This window comes from Micropterus dolomieu, linkage group LG15 (genome assembly GCF_021292245.1).
Source record: "Micropterus dolomieu isolate WLL.071019.BEF.003 ecotype Adirondacks linkage group LG15, ASM2129224v1, whole genome shotgun sequence".
Classification (NCBI taxonomy): Eukaryota; Metazoa; Chordata; class Actinopteri; order Centrarchiformes; family Centrarchidae; genus Micropterus; species Micropterus dolomieu.
The window spans coordinates 3,424,766-3,444,686 of record NC_060164.1 but is presented as its reverse complement, the minus strand read 5'-3'; the positions used below and the strand labels follow the sequence as shown (position 1 = coordinate 3,444,686).

The 19,921-nt window shown below is 41.8% G+C and overlaps 1 protein-coding gene across 1 annotated transcript in view; it reads right to left on the bottom strand.

Annotated features, from left to right (window-relative positions):
• Window positions 1-407: 407 nt before the first annotated feature.
• slc18a2 (solute carrier family 18 member 2) overlaps window positions 408-19,921 on the bottom strand; it is a 34,242-nt gene continuing 14,728 nt past the window's right edge. The window contains exons 10-16 of the mRNA XM_046070005.1: window positions 13,629-13,724; window positions 9,678-9,756; window positions 8,834-8,885; window positions 7,361-7,424; window positions 7,152-7,271; window positions 6,073-6,206; window positions 408-4,037 (exon numbers count right to left, since the gene is read on the bottom strand). Coding sequence (XP_045925961.1) covers window positions 3,930-4,037; window positions 6,073-6,206; window positions 7,152-7,271; window positions 7,361-7,424; window positions 8,834-8,885; window positions 9,678-9,756; window positions 13,629-13,724 — 653 coding nt within the window. The 3' untranslated portion in view covers window positions 408-3,929. The remainder of the gene's footprint in view (window positions 4,038-6,072; window positions 6,207-7,151; window positions 7,272-7,360; window positions 7,425-8,833; window positions 8,886-9,677; window positions 9,757-13,628; window positions 13,725-19,921) is intronic.

Genomic DNA, 19,921 nt, shown 5'->3' with positions numbered 1-19,921 from the left:
GAAAAGCATGCTCATTCTTAGCTGTTTTGATATTTTTATGGTACCTAAACATGGTACTCTTCTTGTAACTTCAAACTGTCAATTCAGTAATGGAAAAGAGCATTTGGTCCAAATGCTCAGGGAATAGTGCAAAGTACTTTTTTAGAGTATAACAGTGTATGGCGTTCCCACAAGTAGGAAAAAGACAAACGATAACATCCAGCCAATGACATACTGTACATGTAAGAAGGTGCACATGCTGACATGTGCACACATCCAGTGTGTTACACCAACAATACACATCAACTCAGTAGATTAATGAAAAAAATGTCTATGATGTAGTATGGTGTGTTAGTCCCTGCTCAGAGTCACCTTTATGGACAAACCGCTCCAGTTGGTTTTGTATAATCATCATATTATTTTACCACTTTACTTTTTAATCCAGTACAGTTTTTCACAGTACATCAGCAAGTCTATGAGGAATTTAAAAAACATTAAATGTCGCACAACATTCAGAACATTACAGTATATTATAAACAGAATGGACATTACAGGAGTCTTTGAGAAACAGTTAATTAAAATAAGAAAGAACAAATCAGTTTGTGGTGTAATTTTCCACACAGTAGAGCTGCACCAGAGGCAGAAATAATATCATTCCAGTAATCCATCAGAGTTTGTTAGGGAGAAATAGAGCGAGAATAAACACATTTTGTTTTAAAGGGCATTGCTGTCATGAGTCATATTGATCCTGTAACATCTGCTACACAAACTCTACCTATCCACACACTTAGCTTTCAGTGGGATAGTGATGATACACTGTTTATTCATGTTGATAAAGCACTGTTTTTGCAGTTAGCCTTCAAGAAGTTGATGCAACTGGAGCACTTTGGTAGCTGAATAGTTAGCATCTTAATAATATAATAATGATCATCTTAAAAGAAACAAGAAGAAATGTATGCTACAATATTAGTTTGTACTGACAAGTAATTCAGAGAGCCAAAGTCCCGTCTGGGTTAGCCTCTGTAAGTCACTGCAGTCTCTCATTTCTTTTTTCCACCTTTCTGAAAAGTGAAACGTGTTCCTCAGGTTTACTGTGAATATTCAAAGATAAATGATAGCAGGACTTTAGAATTTGAACCTTACATATTTTAATAAAGAAACAAGAAAATATTTGTTAACAAACAAAAAAACATTACAGCTCCCCCAACATTTCAGCGCCAAAGCACACCAAAAGCGTCATCTAACCACTGGTTATATCTTATGATTGGTGAAAAGTACACTTTTCTCTCTAATCACCTGTTATTTTCTCTGTTGGGAAAGAATTCACTTCCCCACATGCACTGTAGAAAAGGAAATACTTAGACTGAAGGACACAATCAACACCTTTGGCCTTGAAAAAGTTTAACCTCTGAGAACAAGATGCAACCACCTTGTTAAGGTGGGTATTGGTAATTAAGTAAAGGAAACTGCTTACATGGTGAATAAGTGTATTTCCAAAAATGTCAAACAATTCCAATGCATATCAGTGAAACCCAGTGTGAATGGCCTGTAGGCCTATATATACAGTATACTGTATACAGTATATACTGACAAATGAATACCATCAAAAACACACTACAAACCACTTGTCACAAGTAAGAACAGACCTTTACACATCCGACATTTTGACTTGTCATAGCAAAGGAAACACAGGTGTAAGTAATAACATAATGATGGCTCAGGGCAGAAATACACAGGAAGTGGCATGGTCCCCCTCCCCCACTCAGCCGCTGGTGGGTAGATCTACGAAGCTGTCAATCCAAATGCAGGGGACCGCTGCTTCCACTGTTGTTGCTATTTTGGCTGGTAATACAAATCATCATGGAAGCTGTGTCCAGTTTTGTAAAATAACTGAAAATTACACTTACAATACAAATTACACAGATTTTGCATCCCTCAAGTCACAGTTCATATATTTGAACTTTACCCTGCACGCAACCTGCCCATCTCTTAACACTGGTTGTTATGCTTCACGTGAGCGATTTAAAGTTTTCCACAGCAAGTGGATAGAAGCTGCTGCTCCACCTGGCTCGCTGCGTTCATCTAAATGGAATGCAGTTGTTATTTACATTTAATATAACACCTGTGCTTTTTTCTGACATGTCAAAATGAAAATGGTCTGATGTAAACAGCTTTCTCATCACTGATTAAAGTGCCCAAGATTTTGAATCCACAGACAGCAGTGTAACAGCAGTTTCTGCCTATTAGGACCCTAGAAGCAAAATCTGTTAATTTAATGGGATCACTGTATTTACTGGATCCTTTCACAGAGACAAATTACATCAATGGGAATCTATTTCTTCAAATTCAGTTTTGGTGAACTTCGACACACAAATTTGCTTCATCAGCAAACCATCCTGCTGACTTTAGAGGAAATGGAGAGCTGGAGAGTCTACCTTTATATAACCCCGTGATACGGTTTACAGACAGAAAGATTGTATGGACGCTTTTAGTGTATTTAAATTCTTTCAAACTGTATTAGGTGTAACAACTCTGGGTTCACGGTGTAATACTAACTTATAAAGGGATAAATATTGTGTGAAACTTGTTTCTTCCAGATGATTGGTAACGTTTTGATGCTACATGGGACAAGGCATAGGGTTTCTATATCAATTTCTCAACAGCAGTATCCTTGTTTTTTATGATATAGAGGCACATACCTAGTGCCAAGTAATACACGTGCGTGTGACCAGTGTGAATAAATAAAAGCTGGTCACTAACAAAGACTGTGACTGGCAACGACCCCACTGAGGTTAAATAGCTGAGTTTCCCTGCCAGTCAGTCAGAACTGAAGAAGTCCTTTGGATGAGGGACGAAACGTCTTCCAGTATCTTCAACCAAGTCCAGTTGCCCTTCATTTTAACCTTCGTTGGATCGTTCACATTAAAAGCCTAACAACAAAGGGAAGGCTGGGAGGCTTTTAATGTAAAAGTTCTGCAGGAAGTGTTTCTGTATTTGTTCTGTATTATTAGTACTAACTCTGTGCAGCAGAGTGAGGAGTATGTAATGATGGAATTATGTACCTGTTGTCATGATATGATGAATAAATCAAGACAGCAAGTTAAAGGACATTTTGAATTTGCATTAATTGGGGAGCAGAGGAATTTTGGGAATGAAGCGCGTCTTTTCCATAAGCCTGTTATCAGCCTGGTTCTCCTTGCCACTGAGGTAAATAAAGGCCACTATTTTGAGAAATGACAGTATTAATGATGTATTAAATAAAAAACAGTACAGCAACGATAAACGATCTTTCTCTCTGAAGTTGCCAAAAAACATGTAGGTTCTGTTTTTATTAGGAGGATTTTATGTATCTATATTGTGTTTTAGAATACATTCCACATCCTTTTCTGAGGCAGCTCAAATGTGTTGACTTTCCCACACTGGCAAAGCCTTCTGTAACAGTATCAATGCAAACCAGGACCATAGCTTGGGCCAACAAATCCTCCATAATTAAACAAAACAACAGTTTCTTAACATACCACACTATTACCCAATATAATACCAACTTGCACACCAACATCTGGTATTACTCAGTATCATAGACATACAGTAGATAGAAATGAGACATTTAATGGCTGACACATTAATTAAGACAGATTTGTATTTCAAATAAACCAGCAAAGCGTACTTGTTGCTCAGCACCCTCCTACTGCCTTTTGACACAACTCTCTACTTTATAAGGCTGTTGGCTAAAAAAATATCTCTCACACAATGCGCTTGCAACCACAGATCAAGAACAACTTTGGTTTGCTCCAGTACAACTGCTGAGAGGACACTGAACAGTGAAGACTGAACGCGGGACATTCACATGGATATATCTTGGCTGTTTTGTTGCTGTTTTTTTTTGTGTTCCTTTTTTTTGTACAACAAAATAGATCCTCTGAAGGTTAACCTGCATGGCTGGTGTCTTGTTAATCATAATCGTCATATTCTGGATCCACGTCTTCACCCTGGCAGTACGTCCCCTGTGTGGAGTAGGACCTCGTCTTCATTGAACAGTTGGTGTCCATCAAAATGGCCTGAAAAGACAATTGTTGGAAAGTGTTGTTTCTGCCACAACATGTGTCAAAAATCCCTGAGCAGAATCCCTTTCTATCAATTCTCATGTCTGTCATTTTTTTAAATAGAACACCCTGTGCAGATTTCTAATTGTATATTAATAATAAACACAATTAAAAGAAACAGCCATTGAAAAATCGTTTTGCAGATATTATCGGCCGATATAAGCTACTTGCAGATATATCTGCATCTGCGTTTATAACAGCTGATATATGATTATTAATAAAGATTAACAGACAGTCAGATCCTTCCAGGTCATGAGTGTTGCATAGTTTGCCCACCAGAGCAGCTCCTCTGTTCAACACACTGCAGCACCACAGAACAAAACATCAGCTGACCTAATATTTTCTAACATCGCCAACAGCAGATAACGCTGCCTGTTGCTAAATTAGCCACAAAGCTAATGCCCTGTTTATCAGTGGAGGAGCGCTAACATTAAAGAGCGATTCCACTGTAGTGTCTCTAGTTACAGTCGGCGTGTCAGAAATGATTAAACGTGAGCTGAACAAGTATCTAACACACAGTTGCAGGTCCTCGTTGTAGACGGTCATGTAGTGTTAGATTAATTCAATATGTAAGGTAATAACTACTGCATGGGTTACAAAATATATATATATAAATAATTATTTGCCTATGTAGGAGAGCCCTGTTTACCATTATAGCAATGACATGAGAGATGATATATGGTATTATTAGTTTTAGTAGTACTATATTGTTATTTTTTATAGTTTCGCTGGCCCCCACAATACATACACTATTTAATGTTTATTAGTAGTAGTACTCTATAATTTATAATAAATCAGATATTTTAAAAATGTGTTCTGTAGTTTTATACATTTGACTCTTATTTATCAAAACTTTAATATTTTGTTGTACTTTTGTTCAAAGTACTATTTCTAACAATACAAGTTTATTTTTAAACCGCATTACGTCATGGTATCTTGGTGAGGTCTCAACATAACAAAGGTTAGGAATAGTCTTTGTTTATGTTATGCGTTTCTTAAAATAAGGGGAGAAGAATATCGGCCGATAGATCAGCTATAGTGTAATGAGTTTATTTAGGTAAGATACACATATAACCTCACTTAAGAAACATGAGGTAAGTTCAATAACAAGCGATAAAAAACAAGGGGTTTTGTTAGGCTGGTTATGGTTTGCTCACGTCTTCTCAGCAAATCCAGTGTCAGCTGTGTTGTATAATTAACATTTGATCTTCTAGGTACTGCTCAATGAACACTGGTGTAAAATAGCAAACTCAGTTTGACTTTGCTTAGATATGACATCTTGACCAATTAAAGGTGTGTAAGGGTGAATCAGCTGTGTCCTTACAACAAGACTTAATGTCTGAAGCCTAGTTTGCAGTACTTAGAAGCAGAAATGTTCATTATACAATACAATATGAAATTGTTAGATAGAACACACACCGTGGTGATGGTTTTGCAAATCTTGAGCATACATATTCAAAATGTTGGTATAATATATATATGGTATAGCAAAGATATAATATTTATACCATTATAACTTCTGTAGACGTATAGCTTGCCATCACATTGGGAATGATTTGTAATGTTTATATATTATAGATTAGACATTTTGGTCAATCCTTCAGTGTCCCATGCCAGTGTGGGAATTGCACACAGTTTTTTCATATTCAGTTTTTTTGTGATCATTTAAATTTGCCAAATGATTAAGTTTTGAGGTGGTATAAATTGGGTGGACAGGATACTTAATGTTTTCCAGTACCGTCTCATGTTTTGACATAGATATGCCATTTATCGTAGACAGTATAACTTTTCACATGTCTTTTAGGCTTCATGTAACTAATGCTTAATGTCAGAGCAATGCCATTCAGAGGTAAAGGCAATGCAAGAAAAAATAATGTTGGGAGCTGTACAACTTCTTATCAACTTATTATGTATGTTGACCTTATCTTCCAGGGCTTCATTATTTCTATGTGTTGTTGCGGGACTTGGTTGAATGTGTTTTGAATCTTACAATTTTCTCTTCTTGTCCTGGTGGATTCCTGAGGAAGAGGCAAAGAGGAGCAAAGAAAATATCCACTACTCCAATTATGGTCATCAGCCAGGGGAAGCCAATACTTTCAGCTATGGATCCTCCAATAGATGGACCTACATCAGAAGAGGACAGATCACATACTGCTTTAGTTTGGTTTGTTTGGCTGAGGGCGGCACTTTGCAGCCACGTACCGGCAAGATGATACATTGGTAACAATTGGTTAACATTAGGGTAAATAAATAGTATAGCGGTACTGACCTAGTAATTTTTTCAGAACAATGAGAATATTGGTAATGTTGAGATTTAATATCTGCAACAGGCTACTACTAAAAACACATCAAGGTTGTCATGTAATCTCAATAATAACATGTAATAATACAATAAAAATAAAAATAATTAAATTTTTCATCACGGTTTCAAATATTCTGAGTTAATATTCTGCTTCAAAAGCTCTGATTTCTGAAAAACACAGTACTTTCTGTGCATTATCACACATTAGTGTAGAGGATGCATAAGCACCTGTCTCTAGTTAACGTCATGCTTACATCACTATTACCTAGACACCTAGTAGCAGAACTATTAGCTGGACACACATATGGAAATCTGATTAATAACCATGAATCAGGGCTGTAAAAATCACCTGTTCTACTTACAATATGTTGTGTTTACTAAACATCAACGGAAAACAAGAGTCACATATGTAAATTGAAAAACTATAAAATAAGTGCTGGAAAATGAAAAAACACATTTCCTGTTTGGTAATAATAGTCTAAAAACCTGAGATATTTTATCATATCTTTATAACTGGAAACAGAGATGGTGATTCAAATGTAATAACAATGACTCAGGGTTGGAAAATGTTTATTCTCTTAATTGTAGGTAGGTATTTAAACGAAACCCTAACTACATATAATAGTTTCTGTGTAACAACCAATAAGTCGGGCTCCGCAATGAGACCAGAATATCATTTAGACAAACAAGATGAGCTGTCTTGGGACTGGACACTCAAATTCAATTTAGAGGTATTATAACCTGTAGTTTAATAGGTTCCTGCTTACCTAAAGCAAATCCCATGCAGAAAGCCACATCAGCAATGGCATAGACACTGCCATAAACAGACACATGCCGCAGGTCCACCAGGTAACCCATTATAGGCATCATAGAGGAGTCCACCATGCCTGTAACACAAACAAACAATAAAGATCTTCTTGTTCAACAGGGAACATGCTTGTTTTATTTCTTTTAGTATTAAATTTAGCTGACTTACCAATAGCAAAACCAACACCAAAGTTTGGAAGAATCAGACCATAAATGTTGGTGGCAAATGGAACCTAGAACAGATGGACACATGTCAGAAAATTTATTTATTTGTTGGATAAATTTAATTTGGTTTGAAGAGTTATTAAAATAGAACAGAGGGAAAATCTTGATGATCTGGACATTCTGGATGTTTTTTTACCCTGTAAACACAGGGTTGGAATTAGATTTTAGTCATTTCCATGTCTGGATATGAATCCGAGGGGGAAAAAAGCATGGAAAAATACCATGGAAAGTTACCAGATTACTGCCCATATTCCATCCATCCATCCATCCATCGTCAACCGCTTATCCTGTGTACAGGGTCGCGGGGGGCTGGAGCCAATCCCAGCTGACATTGGGCGAAAGGCGGGGTACACCCTGGACAGGTCGCCAGTTATTGCCCATATTCTGTTTTCTAAATTATAAAATTCAGAATTTCTAAAAATAAATTGATCATACAATACGAGTGCAGCAGGCAGCCAGCACAGCCAAAATGTTTACTACTGTGTGAGAGAGTGCGGGCCAGATTGAGCTGTCGAAAGCAAGACAAGAAGTATGGCGTGCGACTTCATGCACAGTCCTATGCAGAGCTACCTCTACGCTGCACATCACAGCCTGCAAAACAGACCAAAACTAAAAAACAACACAATTCTGACAAGATTCTGACATCTGCTATCAAATTAGTTTGAAAGAAAATGCAGCAATATCTTTAAATAGCATCACAAATAACAAAATATTAAATTTGTCTAAACATCTGAGTGATGCAGTGATGTGGTGATCAGAAAAGCAAACCGGCTATCTTTTCTGTGTAAGAAAACCATACCTTTATGGCTTCATCGTTTCCATGAACGCTGAATAAACAAGGCTGCACATATGCTGTGAAAATGTTATTATTTAACTATTTTCAACTCATTTTCAGTTCTTATTTATAAAAGAGACTAAATAAATAATCAGAAAACAGGTAGCACCAGTTAGTGGAATGCTGTCCAGCTTTCTGCTTGTGGTTGCGGACTGAAAGGCCATTTTGTTGCCATATTTGGCATTCATGTAGCATACATGTTAAAAGTTGGATTTTAAAACCATTTCTTTACATAGTAAACGTCTAGCTATTTGGACTTAGATGTCAAATATGGTCTAAAATATCTACAGAAACATCTGGAAATCTGAGTCTGGAAAAGTATGGAATTCTTCCTGCTAAGAGCAGGAACGTGAATATCATAAACTGGTTTTAAATAAACCTTTTACACCAAGTGCACATATTACAGCATTTTAAAATCCACATTTAGGTAACCTACTGTTACCTTCTGTTGAGTAGCTTATTTTAACCAGCAACATATCCGCTCCATTGTAAAATCTTTAGTGACCAACCAGTGCTGATTAAATATCCCACAAGTGATATCTCAATTCACACTAATGGTGTAGCTGTGTCCCTCATACTTACACATATTACACTGATTCCAACCACCATAATTCCAATGAGAGCACAAAGCCATCTGTAAGGGAGAGGAGACGTTGTCAGTGTTATTCAAACTAAAACACTTTCACAATAACCTCTGCATAAAGCTAGTGAATGATGGGAGTTTTTTTTACATGCGTATAACATATTTTCATCATTAATCATCCTTACAGACCCTTCTCCATCAAACAACATTTGGATTTTAAAGTATGGGAACTTTAAGAGAAGTCACGTAAACATTGGGCTCCAAAACCCTGCATTTGTAAAGATGTAGAACCCTACTACTTAAATCTAGATAAATCAAGGTTCTAAATAATGATTTGTTAAAATGAGAAATTTCTTTAAAATTGCTGTACATTGTATGTGATGTAAGATCCCACTTATACTATAAGCAACAGCAATAGTAGTAGAGACCGTAACAGTAGTATAAAACAGTAGTGACAGTAGTAACGCTGGCTGTATCAGTAGTAATAGAGACAGTAGAAGTAGCATTAAACCTGTAGAAGTGGTAGTGTTAATAGTAGAAGTAATACTTTGATATGATAAAGTTGGAAAATTGAAAGTCCTGTTTCCACAATAAACAAGGTAGTACTGAAAAGAGATTTGGCTAATGGCAATGCTCAACAACAAAAGAACATTCTGAATATACAAACCCAAATACCATCCAAGGTGTACACACAGAAATTATGGATGTACTATAGCATCAAAGCTAATATAAAGCCAGCCTCACAACACTGAAAACTCATTTAGAGGAGCGGAAACAGATATCACACCCTCAGAGGGAGAGAGAGAAAGACAGAGGGTAGATAAGGATCATTTCACTCCGTACCTCCCCATCTTGTGCGCCAATGTGCCGAAGATGTTGGTTCCAATAAGGTAGGAGATGGACGCTGGTAAGAAAGCGACACCTGGGCCACAGATAGACACATACAGACAGATGAGAGACTGAAGGGGGGGCAGGCTTTCCAAGATAAGCAGATCACTATCAGTGCCTCATCAGCAAGCTGCTGTACATCTTCCATTGTCTGTAATGAAGACTTGTGATTTCCACCTGCCAGCATGTGACACCCTAATATCCTGTTCCACACTCATCCTTTTTTATCTGACTTAGACTTTATATATAACGGACTTGAGGAGCAAACTAATAACAGCAAAGACTGAAGGAAGCCTCTGTAGAGAAAATATCTAGCAGGATGAGTGACACTTTTGCTCTACGTTAAGTCCCTAAGTAAAAATGTATGTATATTATGTAAATCAGACAAGAGAAAATGTGAAGCAATAACTAATGATATTTAGTAACCAGAGAAACTGACTAACAAAGAGACTATGTAAATTTGAACACAGGGTTTTTTAATGTTTTTTTTCCAGTGACTACTTACTTACTTTTATTCTGTATAATACATTCTGAGTGTGTTGTCTTTTCATAAATAAGATATTTTGTTAGGGTAGCCCAATGCGTTTCTTAGAAGCTGAGGAGCTCTGTTGACTTATCTTGGGATATGGATGTGCAGGCTAAGTAACAGTTTGAGAAACTAGTCCTGACTATATGCCCTTTGTGGAGAGTTTAGCTGTATCTGTATGTGTGCACATCAGAAAGGCATACAGAGGACAGAATATGAAGACATATTCAGGTAGGAATGACTACAGAAAAATATGGATTTATTTTAGGAGTACGTGCATTATTAGAAATCATCTAAATCTGTTGGTCTATTAATCACAATTTATTTGAACAAGAGTAAAATATCAATACACAATAACATACACTAATCTACAAAATAAAATCAGTATATTAAAAAAACTAAAAGTTCAGAACGCTTTTACCAAAAGAAATCTATTCATTATGTTTAATTGTTTCTTTAATCAGGACCAGTGGAACCAGAAAACCATTATTATAAGAATTTGTCATTTAAATACTAAAATGTATTAAAGGTCCAGTGTGTAATATTGACCTATTGATCTATTATATCTATTATATCCATAACTATGTATTCAGTGGTGTATAAAGACCTTACATAATAAAGCATTATGTTTTTATTACCTTAGACTGAGCCATTTATATCTACATAACCGCGGGCACCGCCTTCCATGGACATCGCCACGTTGTGCCGCCATGTTTCTACAGTAGCTGCAAATGGACAAACAGCGCTACAGAGCGCGTTTCGTCACTACGTTCTTCTTTTTCTACTTCTGGTAGAATTCAGGCAGTGCAGACACTCATAACTACGTCGAATACATATGTTCGAAAAAGAAGAAGTAGTAATAATATACAGCAGGGGTCTGCAAATAAGTTTTGCATCAGAGCAATATTTTCAACCATTAGATGGAGGATGAGAATATCAGACATAATATTGACTTTTGTCAACATGATGTTTGGTTAGCTCAGTTGGTAAAGTGCAGGATTTATAACTCAAGGGGTTTTGTTTCTCAGATCACGGCATGTGCTGCACTGTTTGTGTTTCGGTGTTTGATCGTCATCCATCAAGCTACAGACGCTTTTTCATTTCCCCAGTATCTCCAGGCAGAGGACATTTAGGGGAAGCACGTTTTCTGACTGCTCTTTCAGAGGTGTGTCAAGCAGGCTACAGACTCTTTTAATTTCCTTCAGAAATTTTCAAAGTAAAAGCTCAGTTCAACTCCAACTACTGCATTACAGTAAACAAGCTTCTCACACTTTTATTTTGTAGGCAAAACCACCAAACAGGAAGTGATTGTGTGAGTAACTGTTGCTGTCATGACTGAGATCTATTTCAGCACCACTATCAAAGTATTTATTTATTTATATTTTTTGCTGCTATCAAAGCACCATAATCTGGTAGCGGGCCAGATATTATTGTTGGCGGGCAGTTTTGGCCAGGGTCCATAATCACAGAGAGAATGAATGTGTTTCCCTTCTCAGTGTTTGTATAAACTTTATCTAAAGTGTGGTTTATAATGGACTGTGGTGCAGAAACAGTCAAAGTGTTTCACACTCTTGGTTTACATTTTCCATGTTATCTGTCAGTGGCCAAGTCACAGTAACATATGGTTTTACTGAATAATTAAGCAAATATAATTTCTAAATATATCTACCTAAACAAACCTCATTTCTTGACTGGCTACTCTCTGCTGTCTCACAAGAGACAACTTTTGTGCTGTGTCAGCCACCGTAGCTGTCCTACGCTCTTTGAAAGGTTAGGGGGCAGTGGTAGACTGGATAGATGGTTGCATTTTGCAACCTCATCCACTAGATGCCACTAAATCTTACAAACTGAACCTTTAATATATTGCATCGTATTAATAAATTGTATACAGCATGAATTAAGGCGGTTTAATAGGTATATTAAAATTGCTTAATGTGACATATGGGCGGATTTTCTTACACAGTATGTGTTTAAGGTGGTTCCTCAGCTTAAAATTGATTACTGTGCAAATGCAAAATATGTGCTGCCCAAACGGGAAGCTTCCGGTCAATGATCTGATGCGAACAGAGTTTATGGTCTCAGTCGCTAGTTTCAAGTCTTTTTCAATACAGCATGATGTTCATTTAGTAAATAATGGCCCCATTTATTTTAAAATAGACCATAAAGCAGAGTATGTTTCAGGGCGGGATTATCTATGATTGACAAGTCGTTACTACGGCAACCTGTCAATCAGGCTAGAGCTGACTTGTACCCTCGGCACTGTGTAAACCAGTTACAATGACAGTTAACGTGAACGTTGGTCTGACTGGTCGGAAGTCCTAGTTGTAAAAGGCTGTATTGGGAATATTGGCAGCAGAAAAGCAGAGAAAATATGTTTTTTATGAGAAAAGATAAAATCTTATGGACTGTTGAGCATTATACTGGACCGCTGTGGTGAATAGGGAGCTGACGCGTTAGTGGTGTAAAATAGATTAATGGAAAGGTGGATGGGTGGATGTTGAGAAAAGCAGGTGCAAAAAAACTCTTTGGAATAGGGACCAGACCAGGAGAGGGCAAGATCTGCTCTGGTTTCTGAGGCTAGGGGTCTGGGGAGGTATTGATTCTGATGGACAGCTGATGGCTTACTGACAGTCAAGCAAGTGGCACAATTGTCCAATCAGCTAAGAAAAGGGTTGAGTGAAGGAGAGCGCTATCGGCCATTGTTGTACTGCCTCTTTGAAGTGATGTATAATCCATGAAACAGTCTATTGAGCACAACCAGCAAAGCAAAAATTGTGGATTGGCTGTGCAATGAAAATGTTTCTGTAAGTTTCAGCTATACATTACAATAGTTTCTAAAGCATACAGTGCAGTTTTAGATTTGTTAAATAATGTTCACTATGGTGAATTACTTAAATAATTGATTGGTTGATTTCAAAATGAATAGAAGTCAGTGGCTGTCTAGAAGGCATGGAAAACACATTTGAAATTCTGATGCATTATATTTTGGAAAGTGGTTGGCAGTAATGTAAAGTAAACATGAATTTCCAATAAAGAGGTTAAACAATGCAAAACACTGAAATGGTCCTTTAAGGTGTTAATTAAATGATATGTTTTAGTATTGAGGTCATAGTTAGTAATATGTTAATAATGCTAGACTGCATTATATTCAGAGGTGTTCCTAATATTCTGCCCTCTCATGTATGTAAATAGGGAGGACCCACAGTTAGAAACACCTTTTAATATAATGTAGTGCAGTACACCACTTTAACCTCAATAATGAACATGAATGTACACATTTCTAACAAAGGTAGAATCATGGCAATTAGGTGCTGTGACAACATATTCTGCATGAATAATATGTATTTTCTGTAAAGTACTGAACAGAGCTTTGTAAATACCTAGCTGCCATTTCCTAGCACACATGGTCTCCATCATCCAGATTGGCAGCGTTGGCTCCATCATGGCAATGGCCATATTTCCAAAACAAATGGCACCTGTGGAAGAAGATTGAGCATAAGTGGACACAGTGTCAATTATGGTCTGCTTTTGGTGTTTGGTCCTTATCTGTTACTCTTCAAACCCCCGACTCCCTGCACATAGACACACACACAGCCTGCTGTCTTTGTTACTGTGTTCTCACAGTAATTGATGTTGAGGGAAAAGCTCACTCACTAACAGATGCAATTTCCCTGCTACATACAACGTATTACCCTACATGTGAGGACCATATAGTAACCACATGGCTAATCCCTAGCCATAGCCTGAAAAGACACCAGTAAAATTGTGGGATTTTGTCCCACTGGTGAGACAAACACGCCTCATTTGTATTATGCTCTACTTTTGGTGAATGTGTTATTTTTAGCTTTCAGTGAATGATTTACTGGTAGCAGTGATTTAAAACTACCAGTATTAGCCAGTGTAAATATAGTGTTCCCTGTGTTACTTTGACTTGTGAGTTGTGTTGAGGAAAGTGGGCAAGGATAACTGATACCAACCAGACACGAATAAATTGAGTTTATGTTTAGAAACACTAGGCTTAGAGGGTGCTGCTCATTTTGTGTTTGGGTTATTATATAACAGGTCAGAGAGTTTTTGTTTAATTTGATTTCATAGTAGTTAGTGGCTATCTCTCATTTTAGAGAGACTTTTTTTCACCTACATAATATTGCAAAAATCGGAAACATATTGTCTCAAAATGATACGGAAAAACGTCTCGGGTTACGTATGTAACCCTTGTTCCCCGAGAAGGGGAACGAGACACTGCGTCGGTGACGACACTATGGGAACGCCTTTGGGCGTGGCAGGGCTGAAACATGAATGAAACTACTCCGATCCTATTGGTGTTGCTAGAACGGTAGCGTGTGACGGCGTAACTGGAGGCGTATATAAGCACGCCGGCACACAGGACACATTAGCCTTTTTGCTATGAAGCAAGGCACACAGGCGAGGTGAGGTGCGGCGGTCCGACGCAGTGTCTCGTTCCCCTTCTCGTGGAACAAGGGTTACATACGTAACCCGAGACGTTCCCCTTCGAGGGAACTCGAACTGCGTCGGTGACGACACTATGGGAACGAGATACCCACTTAGGCCGCGACGAAAACCCCGCCTGCCCCCAGCGTGCAGTAACCTTAGGCACGACTAGGAGGAGAGCGCACGGGTGCCGGGTGCAGAAGGAAGACTGTAAAACTGGATGAGTGTGAGGAGTGGCCCAGCCAGATGCCTCACACAAATCCTGGAGCGAAGCCCCTACGAGGAGGGCCCTAGAGGCCGCCATGCCTCGAGTAGAGTGCACCCTTACTGAACAATCCAGTTGCTGATCGTGTGTTTAGAAGCAGGGAGCCCAGCCTTGGGGGACCCGAAACACACCAGCAACTGATCTGCTTTCCTCCACCGGGAGGACCTCAGAGTGTAAATACTCAGTGCTCTGACCGGGCAGAGCAGATGAAGTCTCCCGTCCTCCGCCGTCACATGAGGTGGGGGATGAAACGCCTGCAGCACCATAGACCCTGCCAACCTGGAACCTTAGGGACATAGCCCGGACAGGAGTGCAGAATGGCTCTGACCCTCCCAGGGTCAAACTCCAGGCATTGAGGAGAAACCGAAAGTGCCTGGAGATCCCCCACCCTCCTCAGAGAGGTGATAGCAAGGAGAAAGGCCATCTTAAGGGTCAGGTGCTTGGCCTCAGCCGACTCCAGGGGTTCGAAGGGGGCCTCAGCCAGCGCTTCCAGAACCACCGCCAGGTCCCAAGTGGGAACCCTGGAACGAGTCACGGGTCTCATCCTCCGGGCTCCACGGAGGAAGCGCACGACCAGTGGAAGCCTCCCCTGAGGCCCATCCCTCAGAGCGCCGTGGAACGCCGCCATGGCAGCCACATACACTTTGTGGATGGGGAAAGGCCAGCAGAGAAACGGTCCTGGAGGAACTCCAGTACCATAGTCACTGGGCAGGTAACTGGGTCCACCGCCCGTTCTCTACACCAGGTGGCAAACACATTCCACTTCAGGCCGTACGTCCTTCTCGTGGATGGGGCTCTGGAGCTGAGCAGCGTCTCGACTGTTCCTGCCGTTAGGCCCGCCTCCAGGAACTGGGCCCCCTCAGGGGCCAGACCCACAGTCTCCACAGGGCGGGGAAAGGGTGAAAGACCTGGCCCTCCGCCTGGGACAGCAGGGGGGACCTGCCATGGCGGGCCCTCGAGGAGCAATATTATGTCCGAGAACCACACTCGGGCCGGCCAAAACGGGGCTACCAGCAGTAGACTGACACCGTCCAGACGGACCTGCTCCAGAACCCCTGGGAGCAGAGCGACTGGGGGAAAGGCATACAGGCGCAGCCTCGGCCGTGTCTGCACCATGGCATCCAGCCCTAGTGGGGCTGGGGGCGAGAGGGAGAACCACAGGCGACAGTGCGTAGTCTCTCGAGACGCAAACAAGTCCACGTCTATGGGGCCGAACCTTTCGCATAATAACTCCACCACCTGAGGGTGAAGTCTCCATTCCCCGGGCCTCAGCCCCTGTCTTCATAGCAGGTCTGCTCCCTGATTCTGGGTCCCAGGGACGTATGTCTCTCTGAGGGACAGCAGTCTCTGCCGGGACCACAGGAGGATCTGATGTCCCAGTTTGCATAACGGGCGTGAGCGCAGACCCCCCTGGTGATTCAAATAGGCCACCACCGCCGTGTTGTCTTGTCCTGACAAGGACGTGGCGACCGTGGAGAGGGGGCAGAAAACTCGGCGGCCTAGCTTCACTCTGGTCACCGAGGACAAAATGGACCCGACACGTGCATGCGACAGGTGGGCCCGCATCGTCGTTGAGTCCCACACCACCCCTAGTAATGTAGTCCGTTGGGCGGGCGTCAGCACGCTCTTCTTCGTGTTGAGCCGCAGCCCCAAACGCTGAAGTGGGCGAGGACGACATCTTGATGCCGAACCGCTAACTCCCAAGACTGAGCCAAGATGAGCCAGTCGTCGATGTAGTTTAATATGCGGATGCCCTGGAGCCTCAGCGGGGCCAGAGCTGCATCCATGCATTTGGTGAACATGCGAGGAGAGAGTGCTAGGCCGAACAGAAGAACCCGATACTGGTACGCCGCGCCCCCGAAGGCGAACCTAAGAAACTTCCGGTGAGAGGGACGGATGGAGAAGTGGAAATATGCGTCTCGTAGATCTATGGTGACAAACCAATCCTCGGATTGGATGTGATGATGTGATTTGATGAGATTCAGGTTCAGGGACCGCAGATCCAAAATCGGACGCAACCCATCCGTCCTTCTTGGGAACTATGAAGTACCGGCTGTAGAACCCGGACTCCCTGACTGGCGGGGAAATAAGCTCTCTGGCCCCGTTTTCCAGCAGAGAGCGAACTTCTTGTCCCAACACCTGGCTCTGCACCGCAGTCCAGACCACCCCGTTGAACTTCTGCGGGGGGTGGACCCGGAACTGCAGCCTGTAGCTATCCACTACGGTGCGCAGAACCCACGGGGAAATGTTTGCAAGGTTCCGCCATGCTTCTACAAAATCCGCCAAGTGAGCCCGATCGTTTTCCAGCTGCAACCCCTCGAGGCGGGCAGACTGGTGAGAGCTCGCTGGCGGTTAGCATGTCCCGAGCGCCAAGACGGCGGGAAAACAGCGCCTGTTGCCTGAGCCGCCACAAGGGAGGGGACCTCGGTCAGCCTCTCGGGGGGCTGTGGGCAAGAGCGCCGCCTCGCGTCCCGGTTTTGTTGAGGGGGACTACGGGAAGCGACGCTTCGCTTCTGGCTCCGGCGGTAGGAGCTAGATGAGGGCTGAGCTCGTCTCTCTTCAGACCGGCGGGGGAGATATTGCTCAAACGCCTCTCCCTGCGTTTCAGAGTGCTGAAACCTGCTGATGACAGCATCTACCGCCTCACCAAACAGGCCAGTAGGAGAGAGGGGCACATCCAGGAGAAAAGCCTTCTCCTTCCCCTGGATGCCCGAGAGGGTGAGCCACAGATGGCGCTCCGTAGCCACCAATGCTGCCATGGAGCAGCCAATGCTTAGTAACACGGAGCGTTTAAGTCCGTAGCTCTACGGAGCTCAGTCAGGCCCTCCTCAGAGGGACCTCCCCCTAGGTCATAGTCTTGAGCCTTGCCCACCAAAGCGAATGTTACGTCCGACACAGCTTGGTGGGGAGTGCCGACATCTGAAGGAACGCAGCGAGGGTGGGAGAAAGATAGCTCGCGAGCGCTTCCTCCCCCCAAGGCATCGTTCCTTTCTCTTTAGCCGCGCTGCTTAGTTTCTGTCACGCTGCTGTAGTCCAGCAGAGGGGACACAGTCAGCCGTGCAGAGCAGCATTTTTTTTTTTCTTTTGGTCTGTTCCATGATTTACATAACTCATTGTGCAAATCAGGAAAGAACGCGGGGGTGGCGCTCGGGCTGCAGAAAAGCTCATAGATGTTACTGCCGGCCCGCGGCTCATGCCCCGCCTCTCATAGCTGGGCGCGGTCTGATGACGTCGGCCCAGCTCCCGGAAGTCATCCTCCATAATGCTAAGCACGTCTAGCTCCTCAGAATCAGACTGTGTAAGCCTCTCCAAACTCATACCTCGGGCGGGAGAAGCCGAGAAACGGACTCCCGAACGGGGAAGAGAGGAGGCGGAGTCAGCAGACGAGGAACGGGAAAAAGCCTCGGCAGTCCCGATGCCCTCGGAGATGTAGCGCTGGGCGCCCCATGACCGAAGCCGCCGCGCCGCCGCGCCGCCTAAGCGACCGCCGGGCGCGAGCCACGGGGAGAGCGCATCCGGCCGTCTTCGGAAAAGAGAGCCGCACGGGACCTCAGCACCCTCAGGGGCAGGGCCTCGCAAGGGCCACAAGCAGCCCCCTCGAGAGCTGCCTTCCCCAGACAGGAAACACACAGGGCATGAGTGTGACAGCCGTGATGTAGCGCGGCCATAAAATCCTTCTGCTCACCTACAAAGCTCTTAACCGTCAGGCACCATCTTTTCTTAAAGAGCTCATAGTACCTTACAACCCCACCAGAACACTGCACTGAGCTCCTCTCTCCTCCCCTCTCTGTTCTTGCTTGATACCCCTACCTAATTTTATATTTGTCCCACTACCACCATTACTGTATTTTTACATCTCTGTTCTCTCTCTCCCTCTCTCCCCCAAAGCAGTTGAGCAGTTGGCCACCCACTTTGAGTCTAGGTTCTGCTTGAAGTTTCTGCCTTTTAAACGTTTTTCCTTGCCACTGTGGCCAAGTACTTGCTCGTAGTTGGAACTATTGGGTCTCTGTTAATAATATTACAAAGAGTACGGTCTAGACCTGCTCTATATGAAAAGAGCAATGAGCAAACTTTTTTTATGAATTGGTACCAAATAAATAAATAATGTTTTTCCAGAATGGGGTGACAGCCTATTGTGCTGCTGTTACTTTCTTACCAGCTGCGATTAAAATGTATGGATCCTTCATTAGTGTCAACAGCGGGGTTCCCTTCTGACTCTGTGAAGGACAAAGGCACAATAACAAAATTCTATGTCAAATGTAAAAAGCTTATACTGTATCTCCCAATCAAACCCCCACATCTAAAAGACTTTGGTTACAAATCTCAGTGGAATCCACTTTTGTAAGATGTATTTTTACACTTTAATGTTTGCACACATTGCCAACATTACCATTAAGATAACCTCCTGTTCCCAGTTAAATATAACCTTTGAGAACAAATCTATGGTTTTGGTGTTACAGTTCACTCATACATAATGTTTGTAAAATATTTAATGCTTGTTCAAAATTTAAAGGGACTTTTGTGTTTTATTGCAAGTCTCTGTGGAACCTTATTAAAATGTCTAATAGGCCCCTGGCCATTTTTTAGAATGCCAGAGATAAAGGACATTGAAAAGGTGAAAGAATCGGCTAATGAAAAGAAACAGATTCTCCAGTTGGCTTTGCTTCCGTTAGCATTTCTGTTTGGTTGTTATCTTTGTTAGAATATTACATTATGTGTCATCCTGAACAGGGCAGTCTTTCTTTTCTGAAGGAGTCATTAATTAGTGTTGAAAAACTATATCTAATGAGTTCACTGAAGCCTCTATCAAATGCTTTTCACTCTCTTTAAGCCTAATGCATTTACCATTTTTGGTACCACAATTACAGACATTTACTTGTCAATTTTTACAACACCGTAAACTTGATTATTCTCATATAAAACAATCACCACAGTGTACAGCAGGAGGAAGTGGAG